General features: G+C 41.6%; 1 protein-coding gene across 4 annotated transcripts in view; it reads right to left on the bottom strand.

Moving 5' to 3' along the window:
* Positions 1-1,305: 1,305 nt before the first annotated feature.
* dscamb (Down syndrome cell adhesion molecule b) overlaps positions 1,306-18,606 on the bottom strand; it is a 106,485-nt gene continuing 89,184 nt past the window's right edge. The window contains exons 12-33 of one of the 4 annotated variants that reach the window (XM_078792619.1): positions 15,123-15,319; positions 14,946-15,042; positions 14,443-14,571; positions 14,186-14,353; positions 13,707-13,777; positions 12,469-12,712; positions 11,542-11,688; positions 11,217-11,372; positions 10,549-10,688; positions 10,281-10,434; positions 10,048-10,165; positions 9,581-9,747; positions 9,395-9,493; positions 8,999-9,187; positions 8,632-8,922; positions 7,043-7,219; positions 6,920-6,950; positions 6,734-6,849; positions 6,491-6,655; positions 5,723-5,923; positions 4,704-5,006; positions 1,306-2,394 (exon numbers count right to left, since the gene is read on the bottom strand). In XM_078792619.1, coding sequence (XP_078648745.1) covers positions 1,952-2,394; positions 4,704-5,006; positions 5,723-5,923; positions 6,491-6,655; positions 6,734-6,849; positions 6,920-6,950; positions 7,043-7,219; positions 8,632-8,922; positions 8,999-9,187; positions 9,395-9,493; positions 9,581-9,747; positions 10,048-10,165; positions 10,281-10,434; positions 10,549-10,688; positions 11,217-11,372; positions 11,542-11,688; positions 12,469-12,712; positions 13,707-13,777; positions 14,186-14,353; positions 14,443-14,571; positions 14,946-15,042; positions 15,123-15,319 — 3,803 coding nt within the window. In that variant the 3' untranslated portion in view covers positions 1,306-1,951. The remainder of the gene's footprint in view (positions 2,395-4,703; positions 5,007-5,722; positions 5,924-6,490; positions 6,656-6,733; positions 6,850-6,919; positions 6,951-7,042; positions 7,220-8,631; positions 8,923-8,998; positions 9,188-9,394; positions 9,494-9,580; positions 9,748-10,047; positions 10,166-10,280; positions 10,435-10,548; positions 10,689-11,216; positions 11,373-11,541; positions 11,689-12,468; positions 12,713-13,706; positions 13,778-14,185; positions 14,354-14,442; positions 14,572-14,945; positions 15,043-15,122; positions 15,320-18,606) is intronic. The other 3 variants (XM_078792620.1, XM_058079296.2, XM_058079297.2) reach the window with 3 other exon arrangements.

Here is an 18,606-nt window from a genome sequence, read left to right as displayed (position 1 = left end):
ATGCAACATTTAAAGGGCTGAACAAATGATTGCAGCTTGACAAAAGAGCAGAGACATTTTCATGTTAATTTAGTTTTCTTAATGTCTCCATGCTGCAGGAATCCATTTCACACCGTGTGGTTCATGTTTAATCATCTGGGGAGTCATTTTCTGGATTCCAGTAGATCCTGGCTAATCTTATGGCTTACCTAACAAATACACACATAAAAATATATTTTTTACACTAATGATGCCCGGATTAGGCACCTCCACCTCCAAACCCTCCCTGCTAGCTTGACATTGATGGTCTCCTCCAATTTCAGATCAACATTTGCAATAAAAGCAACTGTTGTAATTTGATTCACCTCTAATTGCCATTGTTCATTCACAATGAATGGCGCTAACAAGCTAAATGCCTAAAAGAAGTTGTGGTTGACATTCATTGCTTGTCTACAGCGGTGTTCATCATGACAGCGTACACTTGATCTTGCGTGCGTGCGCACTGGCATGAATAATTCATAGTGTTCCAGAAGGTGTACGCCTGCAAGTGACACGTATACACACTGTGGAATAGACTCCAGCAGGCTGCAGGGTCACCCTCGATGTGTCAGTCCAGCTTGTCACAAAGATGCTGCTTCTCTCCTTTTCTCTCCACCTGCTCAAAAGTTGGCTCAGTGAGGCTGGGCATCAATAAAGGGTGACGTCATAGCGCCCTCTGTTGACCAAAGCAAACATTTCTTCTTACAGGAACTCTTTTGTTGAAAAATAGGTTTTATTTAATATTTTTATTTACAATGATTCATATTAAGACTGTGTAAGGTCCTTAAGTATCCATTTATCTCACTCAGGATTATATATGGGGGGGGGGGGATACTAGAATATTATTATATATTATAAATTAATACATGAAATTTTTGTAAAGTGTAGTTTTCTAAAATATATCTTTTTAATTATTAGTGTACATATATTATGATGTTTTTTATTTTGCACAATTTGTTTTTTTTAGTGTTGATTGTTGAAAATTACTGGTAATAAATAAATCTAGCAAGATTTTGTTTTTTATATATGTATATTTTTTGTTAACAAAAAAATGTAAATCTAAAATGAAAAAAAATATTTTAAATTCAGGGCTGCCACCAAAGCAGACGTCTTGAAGAAGTCTCATTGAGCATGGATGGCTTGTTGGTAGGCAGGTACCTCAGGGCTAGATTGATTGTGCAATATTCCTCGTGTGGTACTATTAAAGGACAAATTCTACAACTAATATACTCTTTAATCATGTGTGTAATTGTGTCGAGCTCATGCCAAAGGACTCAATAACAGAAGTGTGCAAACATGACTAAGGACTTTATTAACCAAATCATTTTCCCCGTAATATCCACAAATAAAAGTGATCTCTTTATATATATTCACATTGTATAATTATTATTTTTTCATAGTGACAAAGAAAACAACCTTTCTTGTGATTCCCCCGCCATGCAGTCAGTCGCCAGGAAAGGTTGATAAACATCACGATTGATCAGCATCGGCGTCACGCTCCTCTCATGTCATAGTGCTAAAAACCTCGTCACGTTTCTTCAAACAATGAAAATAAATGATGAAAGCTTTCAGAGAGCTTCCTCCATTACACTTTGTTTTTTTTATATTTTCTTTTTTTATATAACAATCATAATAATGACTATAATCGTCCTTGATATAAATTCAATAGTATTTTTTTAACCTCTTTCTCAATTATTAAATAAATCATTTTGGCAATCCTCGTATGTTTAGAATAAAAGAATAGTCAAGTAGAAAATAAAAAAAGAGAACAAAAAGTGTCAAAGCAACACAGAGAGAGGAAAGAAATGACCGAAAGAAATGTGGACAGTGAAAGAAAGCGAGAAAAGCATCACCATCAGAAAGGTCTCTATGTACAACAAAGAGTGGAAAAGCATCCATGGTCCAGCAGGGTGTCCGCACTGCCACCCCAGCGTTATACCAGAGTGTACGACTTGGCATACGGGTTGTTGCTTTGCTTCAGGTGTCCTCTGGAGTCTAGCAGGGACTCCTGGGAGGTGCTCAGCTTGGCAGCCTGTGCTTGGGCCAGGTCTCCGGCAGGCGGGGGGGCAGCCTCCGCTCGGACTTCGCCCCGAGCCTCTCCCCGTTCCCGGACATCCCTGTGCGGGAGGGTGGATGCCGTTCCCGGCTGCCACTGCTGCACCTCCCTGGGTGAGGGCACTTCCATGGGGGTGGGCTCCATCGGAGGGGGCCTCTTCAGGGTGCGGCTCCTCTGGGGCTCCAAGCAGGTCTGGCCCATGGCTCCACTTCTTGTTTCTCCTGTAGCACCGGCGCTGCTGGCCCCTCCACCTCGGGGCACGCCGCGATTCAAAAGGAAGTCCATGCGGAGGTAAGGCGGCAGGTGAACCAGCTCTCCTCCTGACCGACAGATAAGACAGTCATTCATTTATTTATTTATTATTTCATCCTGTTAAGCTGGAGCCTATCCCAGCTCACTTAGGTCGGATAAGTAAGGGTACACCCTGGACTATTCTTTCATTCATTCATTCATTTTCCACCGCTCATCCTCACAAGGAAGGTGCTGGAGCCTATCCCAGCTGTCTTTGGTTGACAGACGGGGTCCACCCTGGACTGATGGCCAGCCAATCACAGAGCACATATAGACAAACAACCATTCACACTCACATTCATACCTATGGACAATTTGGAGTCGCCAATTAACCTAGCATGTTTTTGGAATGTGGGAGGAAACCGGAGTACCCGGAGAAAACCCACGCATGCACTGAGAGAACATGCAAACTCCACACAGAGAATCGAACCCAGGTCTTCCCGATCTTGTCCACCGTGCGGCCCTAAGGTCAAACAAGTAAATCAAAAATATTTTGGAATAACTTGGTGGATGTTAAACGGTCGCTCAGCTGATTATATTTCGAGGATAATTGACTAAATAGGTGAAAACTGAATTTCCAACAAACCAGATCATGTTGTATATCATATTATTCAAAAAACATTATAAAAAAACACAAACAAACAAACAAACAAAAACCTTAAACTGTATTATGGAAAGCAGGAAGTGAACAAATGTAACAGTTACTGATTGTAAAAGTACCAGATTGAGAGGTAGGATTTAATAAGCTTTGCTTCTTCCTACTCCTTTTGGACATGTGGAACTATGAACTGATTATGGGATGCACTCAATTGTAATCTGATGCATGTTCAAATGAAATAAAACCATTACCATTACCATTACCATTACCATTACCATTACCATTACCATTACCATTACCATTACCATTACCATATTAAAGGCCTTGATAAGTGTTCTTCATATATGCAGCGTTTTTGTTATTATTCAAACAAAAAAAAATGACAAAAAACAACCCCCATGCTTATTAAAGTGAAAAAGAACACAGGGCCTCACGGTGACCGAGTGGTTAGCATGTGGGCCACAATTATCCACTCGGGCTGGAGTTTGCATGTCTTCCTCGTATGGGAGGTTCATTGTCATCGATTCTAAATTGTCCTTAGGTATTAATGTGAGTGTGATTGGCTGGCGGCCATTCCAGCCCCTACTTTATGGTGAGAATATCAATGTAGGGCACTGTTACAGTCAACATGCATAGGGGCCAAGTGGGACAGTGATCATGGATTCTGGATATTTTTTGCACCGAGGTTGTAATGTTTCTCAATGTCACCGTGTCGAACGTTGCGATTAAACGGTTTCAAATAACATTCAGTACGCTCGGCCATCTACTTCAGTTGTAAAGAAAATGACCTTTCAACTCAATCCGTCTGTTTTTTGTGTGTGTGATCTCTTTTTAAACCTCTCCGCTCCAGGCTGCGCTCCAAGATTTGAGAGGCGGTTAAAAAGTGCTGAGCTGGTTGCTTGGGAAGGTGAAGAAAGCGTCCACCTCAGCTCTGGAAGATGGCCAATTAGACTTGAAAGAGTGGATTTTTATTAATTGCCTACTGATACATTATGAAGGTTGAACTATAAGGCAAATTAGCCCTCATTCCAATGTCTTGACATCATTTATTCAACTTATGAGTCATTTGGAACGTGTAAATGAACTACAAATGTTGAAAAATGTGCTAAAATAAACACAATCTATCTTACTGTCAGCCCACTGGAGTCTGAAGGCCAAATTGGGCCAATGATGACACTGAGGAGACCATGCTGCTGCTGATACGGCTACCCTCTCCTTGACAAAATAACGCTCATCCTCCATCTTTCCTACGGAGTACACTGCACCGCTTCGAGCACGGTTGGGGCATTCTGACATCTTTTTCCGTCTCCATTTTTAGCATTGCTTCTGCTTAAAATTGACGACACCGAGAGCGGGAAAATCTCATTAAAGTCACATTGTGACACGGGTTCACCGCGGGGCTCTCAGGAAAAGTGATTCACGTTACTATTATTCTAATCTAATAGCAATCTTTGTCTAGCCAATGTCATAATAACTGATATAGCAGAATATAAGAAAAAGAAAGACAGGATTTTTGAATGAGATAATTAGCATTTTTGCATTTGCAATTGCTGCGCAGGCACCACTATAGTCTCCTCGGCAACCTTGAAGGATAGATTACTGGATTCCCACATACATTATCTCAGTTATATCTCTATTAAAACTTGTAATAACGATGGCGGTCCGAACATCACGCAAATAATTTTCAGCACAACCCACAGGGGGCGTATAAATGATCATGTGAAAAAAAGACATCCATACCGGGTCTGTGCGCCTTGGGTACGGCCATGGTCATAACCCGGCTGACGTCCTGAGGTTTGGGTGGCGAGGCGGTGAAGCGGCAGATGCCCGACTCGGACGGCGTGCTGGAAGTCAGGCTGTCGGTGTAGTCGTTGGTCCCCGCCGTCATCTGCTCCGACGACGTGTCCGAGATGAAGCACTCTGTGATGGTGAACTTGGCGTGGCGGAGCTGCTCCTCCATCTTGGCGTGCTCGTAGGCCCTAGCCAGCTCCTCGTAGGTGGAGGAGGCGCTCTCGGTTGACACCATGCTGCTTCGTGCTCGATCTGAGGGTGGAGCATGTGCAGGGTGGCAGTTATCATTAATAACTGGCAGGTGGAGCGATCGCATTTATTAGACACTTTTATGCTTCATTTGGATGTGCCCAAACATACCTGTGTGGATTATTTCTTTGTATTTATTTCTATTACGCAAGGTGGTGGATATCATTTATAACAGGCAGGAGGCAAAGCTGCATTACTTATGTGACATGTTTACACTGCAATTGCATGTGCCTGCGTGTGAGAAAGCATGCCATAGGCTTTGACTATGTGGTGCATTTCGACTTGTTGTTACTTTCTTACTATGCAAAGTAGCGTTATCATTAATAACTGGTGGGGGGAGATATCAAGGACATGTCATACAGGACTCACCTCCACCACACCTGTGAATATAACTATGAACTATATAACTCATTTTGTGGCTTTTTTGAGTTTTTCTGTTTGCGTCTGTTATACATGGTGGTGTCTATCATTAATAACTGGAGACTAATCAATCGTATCACAAATCAATGTAATTACATGACACGCCAGTACTTTATGAGCAGCAGGTGCACATGCATGAGCAAGCATACTCTGGGTTTTGACTCTGTGACTTAGTTTGAGTTTTTATTTTTTTTTTAATGTAGGGTGGTGGTTACCCTTAATAACTGGTGGGAGGGAGGAGTGATTACAATACATAACAATGGCGCACATCACTTACTGTCGTATTACTGGTCCCCTACCTGTGTCCTGTGAGGGACTGACACTGTAGCTGTCGCTCTCCTTGTCCACAGATCCAGTGGCGCGTGGCGTGGGGAGCCTCCAGTCAGTGGTCAGTGTGTGGGAGGAGCTGGTGGGGTGTGGCCTGTTAAGAGTCCACTGGCTGGCGTAACGGCTTCGTGCGGCGGCAGGACCGGCTTTGGCAGTGCGTCTGGCAGTGGGGTCTTGTGGTGGAGCGAGAGAGAGAGCGAGGTGGCAAAATTGATTTATTCAATATTAACGCACTGGCCACAACATTAGGTACATATATCTCAGGGGTCCCACAATGGTGTATTGGGAGTGGAGCTCACCTTGATGCTGGATTTAGTAAGCTTATGTGTTTGTAGCTTTAATGCTGCACTTGTTCAGACCTCTGGGCATTATTTTAAGATGTGTAGCAAAGCCTTTTTTCTTTTACAAAGCTGTCCTGCCTGAAGAGGTGGGAGTATACACGGGGTGGGCTTATCTAACTCAGGCCGGTTATACACAGGTTATACACAGGGGCTACGCCATTAGAACCAATTGAGCAGACACAGCAATGTTCAAATCAGGTGAGACCGTGTCAAGAAGAAGTAGAAAGACCACTACTCTTCATCAGTTCTGCTTCAGTGGAGCAGAAAAAGTCAGTTACTTTGATTACATGAGGGCACCCTCCACTGACCCACAAAGGTGCTTCCATGAAACACACACCCAAAGTACACACAACATACAGTGAGAATATTATTGAAAGAAGTAATAAAAAGAGCACTAACAATGGTGGGACTCACTGGTTCCGGGCCTGGCATCGGACACGTCCACCAGTGGTCCAGTGGCTTGGGAAAGAGACTGGTAGTGGACTGTATGTGTGACTGTGGACGACTTCTGTTTGTTCGTGTCACCAAAGTCGTTATCTGTCAGCAGCACTGTGGACCGATCATCTAGAAGACCCAAGGATGAAGAGTTGAAATAGCACATTCAGTCAAGGAAATGTCTTTCACATGATGATGACGTCTTACCGATGGTCTCCATGGTGTCCCTCTCCTCAATGAGCAGCTGCGCTCTGGGAATATCGATGTGCATTCTTAGGGTCTGTTGCTGCTTGTTCACATTTTCAGGCGTTCGAGTGTTCTTACTGAGAAGAGAAAGAGATTATTTCTACTGCTGCATTGTACAACTCATGGATTAAGATGGAAAGTACCGACCTCATGAGCATTTCTGCTAAGCTTTTGGCATCTGTAAAGTCGGCAACAAGAGCAAACAGAGGTGTTAGCACTATAGCACAAGAAGATATTGAAGATATTGAAACTAAAATACTGTAACCTAACCTCTGAGTCTTTTGAGCCTCTGCTCCCTGCGTCTCCTCTTCAGCACCATAAGCATGATAAACACTAGCACAGCCACCACCAGGATGGACGTGATGGTCACCACCATCTTCAGACCGCCGCTCCCTGACATATTGTCTGAGATGGGGTCACCGGTTTTCAGCAGAGGAGGAATGGTACCTTGGAAAAGAACACAATTAAAACAGGAATACATTAAAAAAGACATTAGCTTCCATTAAAATGTATGAAAGTAGCTGTTATGTGGAGTGTTTCATGTTTCTGTAGGCCTTTTGGTTCTTCGGGTTCTCTGTAACACTCACACAACACAACGCAATGCAAAGCAATGCAATTAATGTAACATAACATAACGAAACGTAACATCATGTCGTGTAAACGTTCTTTTGATTGAGTTTAGAGTAGAAACACCGTCTTTAGCTGCATGACGTTTGCAGCAGAGTGTTTGCTTTTCTTCCAGCATTCAAGCTGTCAAAATGACACCCACGGAAAAAGAACAACCACGCACTCATGCTGACAGGCAGCTTAAAACGTCAAAAAAAATATTTAAAAAAATCCTCAAAGTAAATGAAAAAAACCTTTAAAAACCTAAATGTCGCTCTCATCACCTCCGTTAACGGGTCCTGTCAGTGTGAATGCGTAGGAGAATAAAAGCTACACAATAAAAATGTGGAGAAACCTTCTTTCGTACTCCACTGGATGCAAAACAAAAAACTTGTCAGTTTGGACCAAAGCTGACAAAGCAGCTGGAAGGAGTCGAAAGTCCAAATTTAACAGAATCATCGAAACGTAATTGACTGGATGTTGTCTGCAGTATTACTGTAACAGTAATAATCATAATAAAACTGATTTTGCATGATTGTTTTAAACATGATTGTTTTAATGCTGCATGGCATTATTATTATTAATATTATTATCATTTAGATTCCCATAAAATTATATTGAAATATATTACATAATAATACATATGTTACATATGTTATATATTACATACATAATATACAATACATATTTGGGCGGCACGGCGGTCGTGTGGTTAGCACGCAGACCTCACAGCTAGGAGACCAGGGTTCAATTCCACCCTCGGCCATCTCTGTGTGGAGTTTGCATGTTCTCCCCGTGCATGCGTGGGTTTTCTCCGGGTACTCCGGTTTCCTCCCACATTCCAAAAACATGCTAGGTTAATTGGTGAGTCCAAATTGTCCATAGGTATGAATGTGAGTGTGAATGGTTGTTTGTCTATATGTGCCCTGTGATTGGCTGGCCACCAGTCAAGGGTGTACCCCGCCTCTCGCCCAAAGACAGCTGGGATAGGCTCCAGCACTCCCGCTACCCTCTTGAGGAAAAGCGGTAGAAAATGAATGAATGAATGAATTATTATATGTTAAATACATAGAAAATAGTTATTATTATGTTATTATATTTAAATGATCAGCTTTAAAAATAAAATTACAGTAATTTCACATGGAACTGAATGATGGGTCTGAATCTAAAGTATGTGTGACTTTCGGGCCACTACTCTCAGAGGATTGTTGGCAAAAATGTGTACATGACAATCACGTTTTGTTACTACTCACTTCCATCCGCATTCAGAGTGGCAAAGGTGACCTTCTTTTCCGCTGAGCCAGCACTGTTGACGACCTTCATCTGTAAGTCATACCAGGTGGCCTCCTGCAGATCGTACAGGACGTACGTCTTGGTCAACGTCGGCCGCTGGGCGGTGGTCCAGGTGGCCGAGTCCACGGCCTTGTACTCCAGTATGAAGGAGGTGATTGGACAGCCGCCATTGTTCCAGCCGACCAGGTTGAGTCTTGCTCGAGTGGAGTTGATGCTGGTGAAGAGTTCATGTTCTTTGGCAAACTGGGGCTCTGATGAACAGACAGACAGATGGTTGAGCAGCAGCGGCTTAGAAAAGGACACCATCAGCATCTTTCATTCCAGTACCTTTCCCGTGGGTTTTAGCCTCAATGATCTCACTGATTCGCCCCGGCCCAACTGCATTCTGGGCTGTCAGGGTGAATTTGTACCAGGTGCCGCACTTTAGGTTTTCAAGACGGTACGATCGTTCGCTTGGGCTGATGGGGAAACTGCCCCACTGCTCGCTATTGTCCTCTGAGTACTGCAGGATGTAGCCTGGGGATGACACAATGATGGAGTACATGATGTTCCATTTCCTGTTTAGCAAGCTGGAGGCTGACCAGTCAGCCAATTGCAGCAAGTGACACTCTGTGGTGATGTTAACGTCAATTTTCTGACCTGACATTAATTAGCAACCACGAACGGACAAATGGACAAAGAACGGACTAATATTTAAACTAAGCTATCAAATTGTTGATCTACCTCTGATAGAGCTCCCTCCATTGTCTCCAGGTATCCATGACAACGTGATGGATGTGGTGGTGGTCTTGGTCACTGTGAGCCGAGGCTGATCAGGAGGCACTGTAGATGTGAGGACCAGGAAACGTCAGAACTTGACATGGTGGCGACTTTAAAACATTTTCTGTGACACGTCCACGGTGACCCTACCTTGAACCTGCAGGTTAAGAGTGATCTCATCCGAGCCCCAATTGTTGCTGGCCACACAGCTGTAGTTGCCGGAGTCCTCGGCTTTGACAGTGCGGATGATGAAGCTTCCATTGCTGTGGACACTTCGTCGACCATCTACCAGGACAGGAGTAGGAGTCCCATTGGTGCTGTAACAAGACAACATCAAATATACAATGAATTATCTCTACCGCATTGATTATTATGCAGTCATGTCAACCACCGAAAACGCCCAAGTTAGGGAGCTTTAGGGGCCAGAGGACGCAAATCACATCAGAGACCCAAGGATGGGTCGCCCACCCTACTGGCATGCCAAGGCCGCCCACCCACTAAAGGTGCAGGGCGTGGCAGAGAGATGGGGAAGAAGGGAGGTGGGCCCCCCGCCCCTTGGCCCCAGCATGTAGCACCACTTTCTATTTAGATAAAAGCAGCACCAATGTTTTACTTACTTTCCTTTGAGCCACTTGATCGTGGGAGGAGGGTCTCCTACGGCTTTGCAGGGTAAGACAATGTCCTTCATCCAAGGGGTGGTCACTGTCCCGTTGAAGGTTAGAATCCTGGCTGGAGCTTCACAACACAGACATGCAGAGAAACAGTGATGTGTGTGGTGGCGAGTATAGAAATACACAAAGAACATGAAAAGAACATGTCAAATAGTGTGAAATACATCCGATTGTTCTACCTTTAGCCAGAGGCTCCACCGTGATCTTTTCACTGTTGTTGCCATGACCGGCAGCAGTCACAGCCGCCACCCAGATGCTGTACTGCCTGTTACGAGCCAGGTTTGGTATCCGATAGAAGTATGCATCAGGAGAGGCCTCAAACTCACTCATCACCTGTGGAACACAGAGGGAGAAAGGAATACTGTATGACTGTGCCACAGCTTTAGAAAAACACATTTTATGATCCAAGAAGCTTTATGGACTGAGGATCCTGTGGCACACAAACACTATTACCATCGGATGCAGGTTCGAGCAGAAAACAATGTATTTCCTGATGATGCCATTGAGCTTGAGGGGAGGCAGCCAGGATACGAACACCACAGAGCTGCTGGATGCTGCCGCCTTCACTCCTGCAGGGGGACCGGGAACTTGAAAGGGAGAGGGAAAACAATTCCAATTAAATTCAGAACTGAATATGTTGAAACTAACAATATACTGGAATCCAATAAATACTTCCTTTTAAGTGTTTTTTTAAGTGAAAAAATATTTCTTTCATTTTCATGTTTTCATTACTTGTTTCTTCAACAACCTGAACTCTTCAAAATTATAAAACATGTTCTTTTTTGTCCCAAAAAAGTATTAAAAATGTTTTCATTTTATTTTTTTACAATAGACAATTTTAAATCCGTATGGGAAATATGTATTATTTTTCTTGAAAACATACATACAAGTAAATATTTTCTTGAAAATATACAAATTTAAAAATATATATTGAAAATAGACAACCTTTTGGGAAAAAATATATTAAAACCTATGTGAAAAATTATGTATTCTTTTCTTAAAATTAGACAATTATTTTTTAAATATAAAAAAAATCTAAAAATATATATATAAATTCAGTGCTTAAATCCTGAACTGAATATGTTGAAAGAAAACATGCATTTTATTTTCTGTACCATCTTCCTTGGTGCGCACGTAGATCTGTTCACTGCGGACACCGTCTCCAGCGTTGGTGAAGGCCAACACCTGGATGCTGTAGTTGGTGTACTTCTCCAGTCCATCCAGCTCAAGAGATGGCTGACTGGTGGTGACGTTACGGATTTCTCCCAGTTCTGACACACAAGGGAAGTGCAGTTCAATATATCAGCATGTTAAATGTTCACTATAACAGACTGTACAACACTGTCCTCTAGTGGACAATTTACACGCTACAATGTAGTTCTGTACACTAATTATCTTGCATTGATCCGTGCATAATATGAGTATTCTATATGTTAATACCTCCATCAGGCAGGTTGGCCCAGTAGATGACTCTGTAGCCCTGCAGGTTACCATTCAAAGCCTCCCTGGGCAGTGGGATCCAGGACAGGGATATTACCTCTGGAGACTTGGCCACAGCCAGCACATTCTCAGGAGGCCTCGAAGGGACTGAAGACACAGAGAGAAAATGAAACTAAATAAAACTAAAATACGAGGATAAACATATGCTTACATGACAAAGAAAACAAACTTTGGTTGAGACACAATTGTTCATGTTGATGTTGCTCTGTAGTTTACAGTACTCAATCATCACCGCAATGAGCAACGGATTAAAGAAATTAAAAAAAATTACTCAAAATGCATGTTGAAAAAAACTTAAATATATATATATATTATTTCCTTAATATAAATAATATTGTATATATATATAAAAAAATATATATACACACCACACACATATATGAGTATATATATTTTTTTCTCGAGAAAAAAACACTGTATTAATCTCGCAATAATCTGAAATCATATTTAAAAAAACAGTATTTTCCCCTAAAACAAGAATTTATTTTCCTAGGAAATATATATGCATTTTCTCAGAAAGTATACTACTTTTTGGGGGGTGAAAAATCCAATATTTAAACCAAAACCGTTTTCAAAATAGTAGTAGTTTTAATCCCCAAAATATCTTAACCTTTTTTTACACCTTTGTGGTTTACAACAATAAAATTGCAAATGTTAAAGAACACTATTCCATGTGTGCTTACAGTGTCCACTAGGTGGTAGCATTTCACCATAAATGAAATGGTTTACAGTAGATTTTGCCTTCAGGGCCCGGTGAGGTAAAATGTGGGATCTGGCTAAGCTTAAACCAGCACACAATAAGAAAAAAAGCTCATAATAAGATCAAAAATGTGTATGGCGGCTTCATTATGCAAACACCCTGCTTACCGTCCTCCAGGGTTTTGGTGACCACCTGCTGCGAGGACGGTCCGGTCCCAGCTCTGTTAGCAGCTTGAACGACCACACTGTACTGAGTGAACTTCTTCAGGTTGTCCAGGACGATGCTCTCTGTGGTGTCTCCTGTTGTGTCCACGCTGATGATGGTAAACTGGTGGTTTCCCCCAGGGCTGTACTCTCTGTAGCCCACCTGGTAGCCTCGGATCACGCCGTTCTGCAGGTGCTTATGGGGCGGCTACCAGAAAAAAAAGGAGGGGAAGGAATGTTAGTGAATAATAGGTTTCCTCAGGGGCTTAAATGTCTTGACAATGACGATAATCTAATGTTGACGTGCCATGACACTAATTTTACACTAAAGTTACAGATTGTTTGTGTTTATAAGCTAAATATATTTTTTCTGCTAGACCACAGTAAAAAAAATGAATGAGCTGTAGTATATTACACAGGTCATCTAATAAATATCTTACATCTTAAATTACAAGTTTATTCTCATATTCATTCATTCATTTTCTACCGCTTATCCTCACAAAGGTCGTGGGGGGTGCTGGAGCCTATCCCAGCTGTCTTCGGGCGAGACGCGGGGTACATCCTGGACTGGTGGCCAGCCAATCACAGGGCACATATAGACAAACAACCATTCACACTCACATTCATACCTATGGACAATTTGGAGTGGCCAATTAACCTAGCATGTTTTTGGAATGTGGGAGGAAACCGGAGTACCCAGAGAAAACCCATGCATGCACGGGGAGAACATGCAAACTCCACACAGAGATGGCCGAGGGTGGAATTGAACCCTAAGGTGAGGTCTGCTCGCTTACCACCACAAATTTTCCTAAAATAATTTTTTTTTCTTGAAAAATACAAAATTATGACTTATATTAATGAATTATTAATTATGGGATACGTAGTTTAATTTATAAACTGTTTTCATAATTATATAAAAAAATAATAAAATATGCTTTTTTTCCTCAACAATGGACAATTTTATAAACTCTTTGTGGAAGTGTTTTTCATTTTTTGCAATGTATTTGTATCTTTGTTAAATTACAATATTTATGTTAAATTATATGTAAAATATGTTTTTGCCTTTAAAATATATTAATTATTTTGTTTTGTGTGGAAAAAAAATGTTTCTGAAAAGAAGTATTTTTTTTCCCTTTTTTTTCAGAGGCCACACATCTTATGCACGACATCTGACTCATACGAAGATAAAGAGTGACGTGTACCTTCCAGGACACCTTGATGCTCTGAGGAGAGGTGGGCTCCAGGGTGACATCTTGTGGAGGGCCGTCGGGAGCTGCAGGATAAAACCCAGTCAGTCAGCATTACTGGCCACTTGTGTCTAAAGTGACACAGATGATCTTCCATCAAAGGCAATTTATTTACTTTACATTCATGCATTTTCATACATCACATCACTAGAGGGGGCTGTTGAGGTAAAAAGGGATGGCCTGAATACTTGCCATCCACAGCAAGCACCAGTGGGGTTATGGTATATATACATATACATATATTTAAATGTATACATATACATATATGTGTATGTATACATATACATATTTGTATGCATATATAAACTAAAACTAAAATTATAAACTAAAATAAATAAAAAGAAGATAAATACCGCTATAGTATATAAGTGCTTGCTCATGCAACACTGAGGAGGTAAATGTACTCTCATACAGAAAATAATTTGCTCACTAACCGGCTTCGTCAGTGGTGATGGTGAGCTCGTTGCTCGGGTTGCTGTTGCCAATGATATTCTTTGCCACCATGCGGATGTTGTAAGTGGAAGAAGGGTGGAGGTCGATGATGGTGGCCTGGTTGAGCTGCGGCGACACGTCTTTGGTAACTTGGGCTGATAACCATGATGCTACCGAAAACACCAGGGGAAAAGACAGGCTATATAAAGTGTTTTTACGCCCTGGGATGGATTCTTCTTTATTTATTATTGTTGACTACCTGATTTGTTCTTGCACTCTATGTCATATCCTGTGATGGGGCTGTTGCCATCAAAGCCCATGGTCCAGCGGAGAGCGATAGTCCTGTCCTTGACCTCACGGATCTCCACCTCAGGGGGGTCGGGAGGCTCTGGGGTAAAGTTAAAGAGACTGCGTACAGACAACTAGACAGCAGGCAGAAAGTAAAGTTCTTTTGGTTTATCTATAGCTTTCCAATAGTATATTAAGTCTTGGCTATGCCCTACATTTCGTTTAATGGCAGCCATGTTTTTCAACCAATTGTGCTTCCTTATATGGGCGTGCCAGGGTACTGGCTGTACAAGCTGAGCGGGACCAATCACAATGAGCGGGCATGCCCATTGTTGCTCATTGCAATTAAAACAGACCGTTTTGGAAATCCAAGGAAATGCAGCTGGAATAGGTACAGATTCTGGAAGATCTCGAAAGCTGTGTAGCTGCTCCACAACTCAATACAAAGGGACAAAAAAATTTGGCTTATTCTACCTTGCACTGTCAGCTGTATGATTCCTCGATCTTCCCCAAAGGAGTTGATGGCATGGCAGGAGAAGAAACCAGAGTCCTCTCGTACAGTGGGCATAATCTGTAAAAAAGTTTCTCCAATCATTCTTCCACAAGCTAAAAACACGTTTTTTGTCAGACACTTTGACAAAAAATACCCACCACCAGCGTGGAGATGACTTCGTCTACCACCTCCTTCACTGTGACCACGTATCTGCTGGTTTCTGGGTTGATGATGCGCTCCTCCTTCTCCCAGCGTACCATGATGGGCTTCTCCCCGTGCGCTATGCAGCTCATCCTCTTCTCCTCCCCCTGCGTGGCCAGTGTCGTGTTGGGGTACGACGTGATCATAGCCGGGACTGGATGGAGATGGAGAACAAACATTATCCAGGTTTCAGATGCTGAACTTGAAACAAAAATCAGGTTAATGCAACAAAACGCGTATCGGGAGAGCAGCAAAGCGTACAAATGTATCAAAGTCAAAATGCACGCTGAGTACAAAAAAATACATTCATGTTGGTCAGCACATTGCCATTTTCATTGTCAACTTATTTTTGCATGTTTATGGCATTTACTGTATGTATTTACTTGCATGTTTTGCTTGTTCTTTGGATTTTTTGCAACTCTTATTCTAGAGGGTGCAACCAGTGGTGTTAAGGTTCTTCTTTCTCTATCGGCTTTTCCCTTCAGGCGTCGCCACAGCAAATCAATCTCCTCCATCCAACCCAGTCTTCCGCAACTGTCTCTCTCACACCAACTAGCCTCATGTCCTCCTTCACTACATCCATAAACCTCCTCTTTGGTCTTCTTCTACACCTCCTACCTGGCAGCATCCTTCTACAAATATATTCACTATCTCTCCTCTGGACATGTCCCAACCATCTCAGTCTGGCCTCGCTGACTTTGTAATGTAATGTCCCTCTGATGTACTCCTTCCTGATCCTATCCATCCTGGTCACTCCCAATGAGTGTTACGTGTCACCTATGAATAATCCTCACGAGTTAACATTAGAATGTTGTTTGTCCAAAAAATTTTCATGGGTCACTTGCATGTTTAGCTTGATCCTTGACTTTTTTGCTGCCATTTTTCAAAATACAGAGCAGCCTCAATTCAGGGTGTTGCCACATGCATTGTCACAAGTGTATATTGCAGTGTTGTTTTCCACATTTTTTAGTGGATAACTTATTTTTACATTTAGCTAGATATGCTTTGCTTGTTTTTTTTGGCTTTTTGAGACCCTTATTACTATGGAAATACATAGCAGCCTGAACCAATTGTTTTAAAGGAGTGACCATATGCATTGTCACTTCTCATTGATTAATAACTGTAAAATGCATATTACAGGGTTTAAATATGAAAAATATGAATTTTGGGGGCTCTTATGTGGGTAACCATTATATGCTGATAATTTTTGTTGTGTTTTGTTTTCCCATTTCTATTTATTCGGATCATTTTGTATTTAGTCATCACAGTGTTTGGGTTTATAAAAAGGATCTGCTTGGGTTCTAGTTATTTTTGAATGCATTCAAAGAAAGAAATGCGTATTTCCCGCTCCACAGCGAGCATGTAACTTGTCTCAATTCTACCAGCCGGCTTTGATGACGACAGCCAACGGTAACGTGCGGCTTTTCTTGAGGAAGAAGTTGCCGAAGACAAAGAAGAAGAAAGCGATGACTCTTGACTGAACTCCCATCGCTCTGACAGTGGAGTCTGTCTGGCGGTGTGCCGTAACCACACACTCGGCTCATTATCAACACATCTTGTGAGTATGTGTGTGTGTGTGTGTGTGTGTGATTCAGCAGAATGACTATTTGTTGCTAATGTCTCTCAGCCAGACTGCACAGGGAGTCTTTACTCTTGTTCACACCTTCTTTCATTCTGCCCTTTTCTCCTCTCACACAAGACTTTCAGCTATAATGACCAGGTAAAAAGTGTGAAGCTCCTGAATTAGATTAGTTTTCAAGCTCTGAGTGTGAATGTGTTCATCTTTATCATCTGGGATATAATAGTTATTGACTTTATTCTTATGATAGATGTCACAGCGCAGGTAAAATGATCCAAACCCATCTTTTAACCAGGATTGGCTTCACCATATTTTCTCAACTAGTTACCCGGGGAGTGTTTATTCACATAGATTACGCAGTTTTGGTTGGCACATACAGTATATGTATATAACATTCCTTTATTAATAAGTACTGGTAACTGTTTGGATACTACTAAATGTACGGCATTGCCACAAGTATAGGCCCACCTTAACTTGGAAATTCCAAATCCCACTGAGCCTATACTTACTGTATATATGGATGGTTTTTCTGTGCCAAAATTAAATAAACATAAAGCAAAATAAATTAATAGTTAATATATCTTCATTAAATAAATAAAGGAAATCACACAATATTTAAAAATGGCATTAAATAATTAAAAAATAATCCAAAATTGGCTTCAAATAAAGACAAATCTCATAAAATAATCAACAATAAATAAATTGGTCATGAAATAAATACTCAGTAAATAGTTTCACTATAATTATTTCACAGTTGTAGTTAATGGATATACGTTTGTGCACATTTGAACATTGTTTCACTATTATTTCTATTTTTAGCTTTGCATTTATTTAATTTTGGCACCAATATAATTTGGTTCCCTTTTTGAAACACACATATTAACTACAAACTGCAGTAAAGATGATTTAATTGACAACTGAATTAGATTATTTTTCAAGCTCTGAGCGTGAATGTGTTCATCTTTATCATCTGAGATATAATAGTTATTGACTTCATTCTTATGATAGATGTCACAGTGCAGGTAAAATGATCCAAACCCATCTTTTAACCAGGATTGGCTTCACCATATTTCCTCAACTAGTTACCCGGGGTGTGTTTATTCACATAGATTACGCATTTTGGGAATAATATCATATTGAAAGTGGAGTTTAAAAGAAAACTGTGACAAAAAGCAGCAGAACAGCATTAAGCCAGGCAGACACTGTTTACATGCCTGAGTGGGTGCTACAGTTTTGGTTGGCAACATGGTTCAAATGGCCTCATGTCTGTGTTTGAACATACTGTCTTTCACCCGGGGTCGTCACAGCGACTACTAATGGGAAAATGGAGGCATCAATTTGTTGGAGGCCTTTATTTGTTCAATCTAATTGAGAAGCGGCATCAATTTGTGTAGGGGACACTATTGGAGGAAATATGGTATGTTTTTCGGCGCTTAGTGGACAGTTATGGCCGATACCCTCGCAAATGAATGCGTCTATGTGAATGTGTTACACCAAATGTGAGACAGTGTGTGTGTGTGTGTGAGCATCTGTGTCTTTCCTGAATGTGCAAGCAGAGCGACTCATGCTCATGACACATCTTGGCCGCGCTACACGATGGAAGGCGGCGAGAGAGCATGTAACCCTGCAGCGTTAACTATGATCCCGCTCTCTCTCCGTGTGCCTCCTCAGGCTCTCACCAGGACAGCCATGATTTAATGATGAGAGAGAGAGAGACTGCTTTGATTATTCATACGCAGCAGACAAGACCGCTGGGCGGGCTTGGTGTCTCACGCATTACATTTGAATAGACACACATACAAGATGTGAGTGAAGACAAGACATGCACTGTCAGAAATGCATGAATAAAGAACGGTGCAGAA

This window comes from Doryrhamphus excisus, linkage group LG8 (genome assembly GCF_037039965.1).
Source record: "Doryrhamphus excisus strain RoL-2023G ecotype Guam linkage group LG8, RoL_Dexc_Guam_v1.1, whole genome shotgun sequence".
NCBI classification, from domain to species: domain Eukaryota; kingdom Metazoa; phylum Chordata; class Actinopteri; order Syngnathiformes; family Syngnathidae; genus Doryrhamphus; species Doryrhamphus excisus.
The sequence above is the reverse complement of the archived record's forward strand: the minus strand, read 5'-3'. Positions and strand labels throughout refer to the sequence as shown.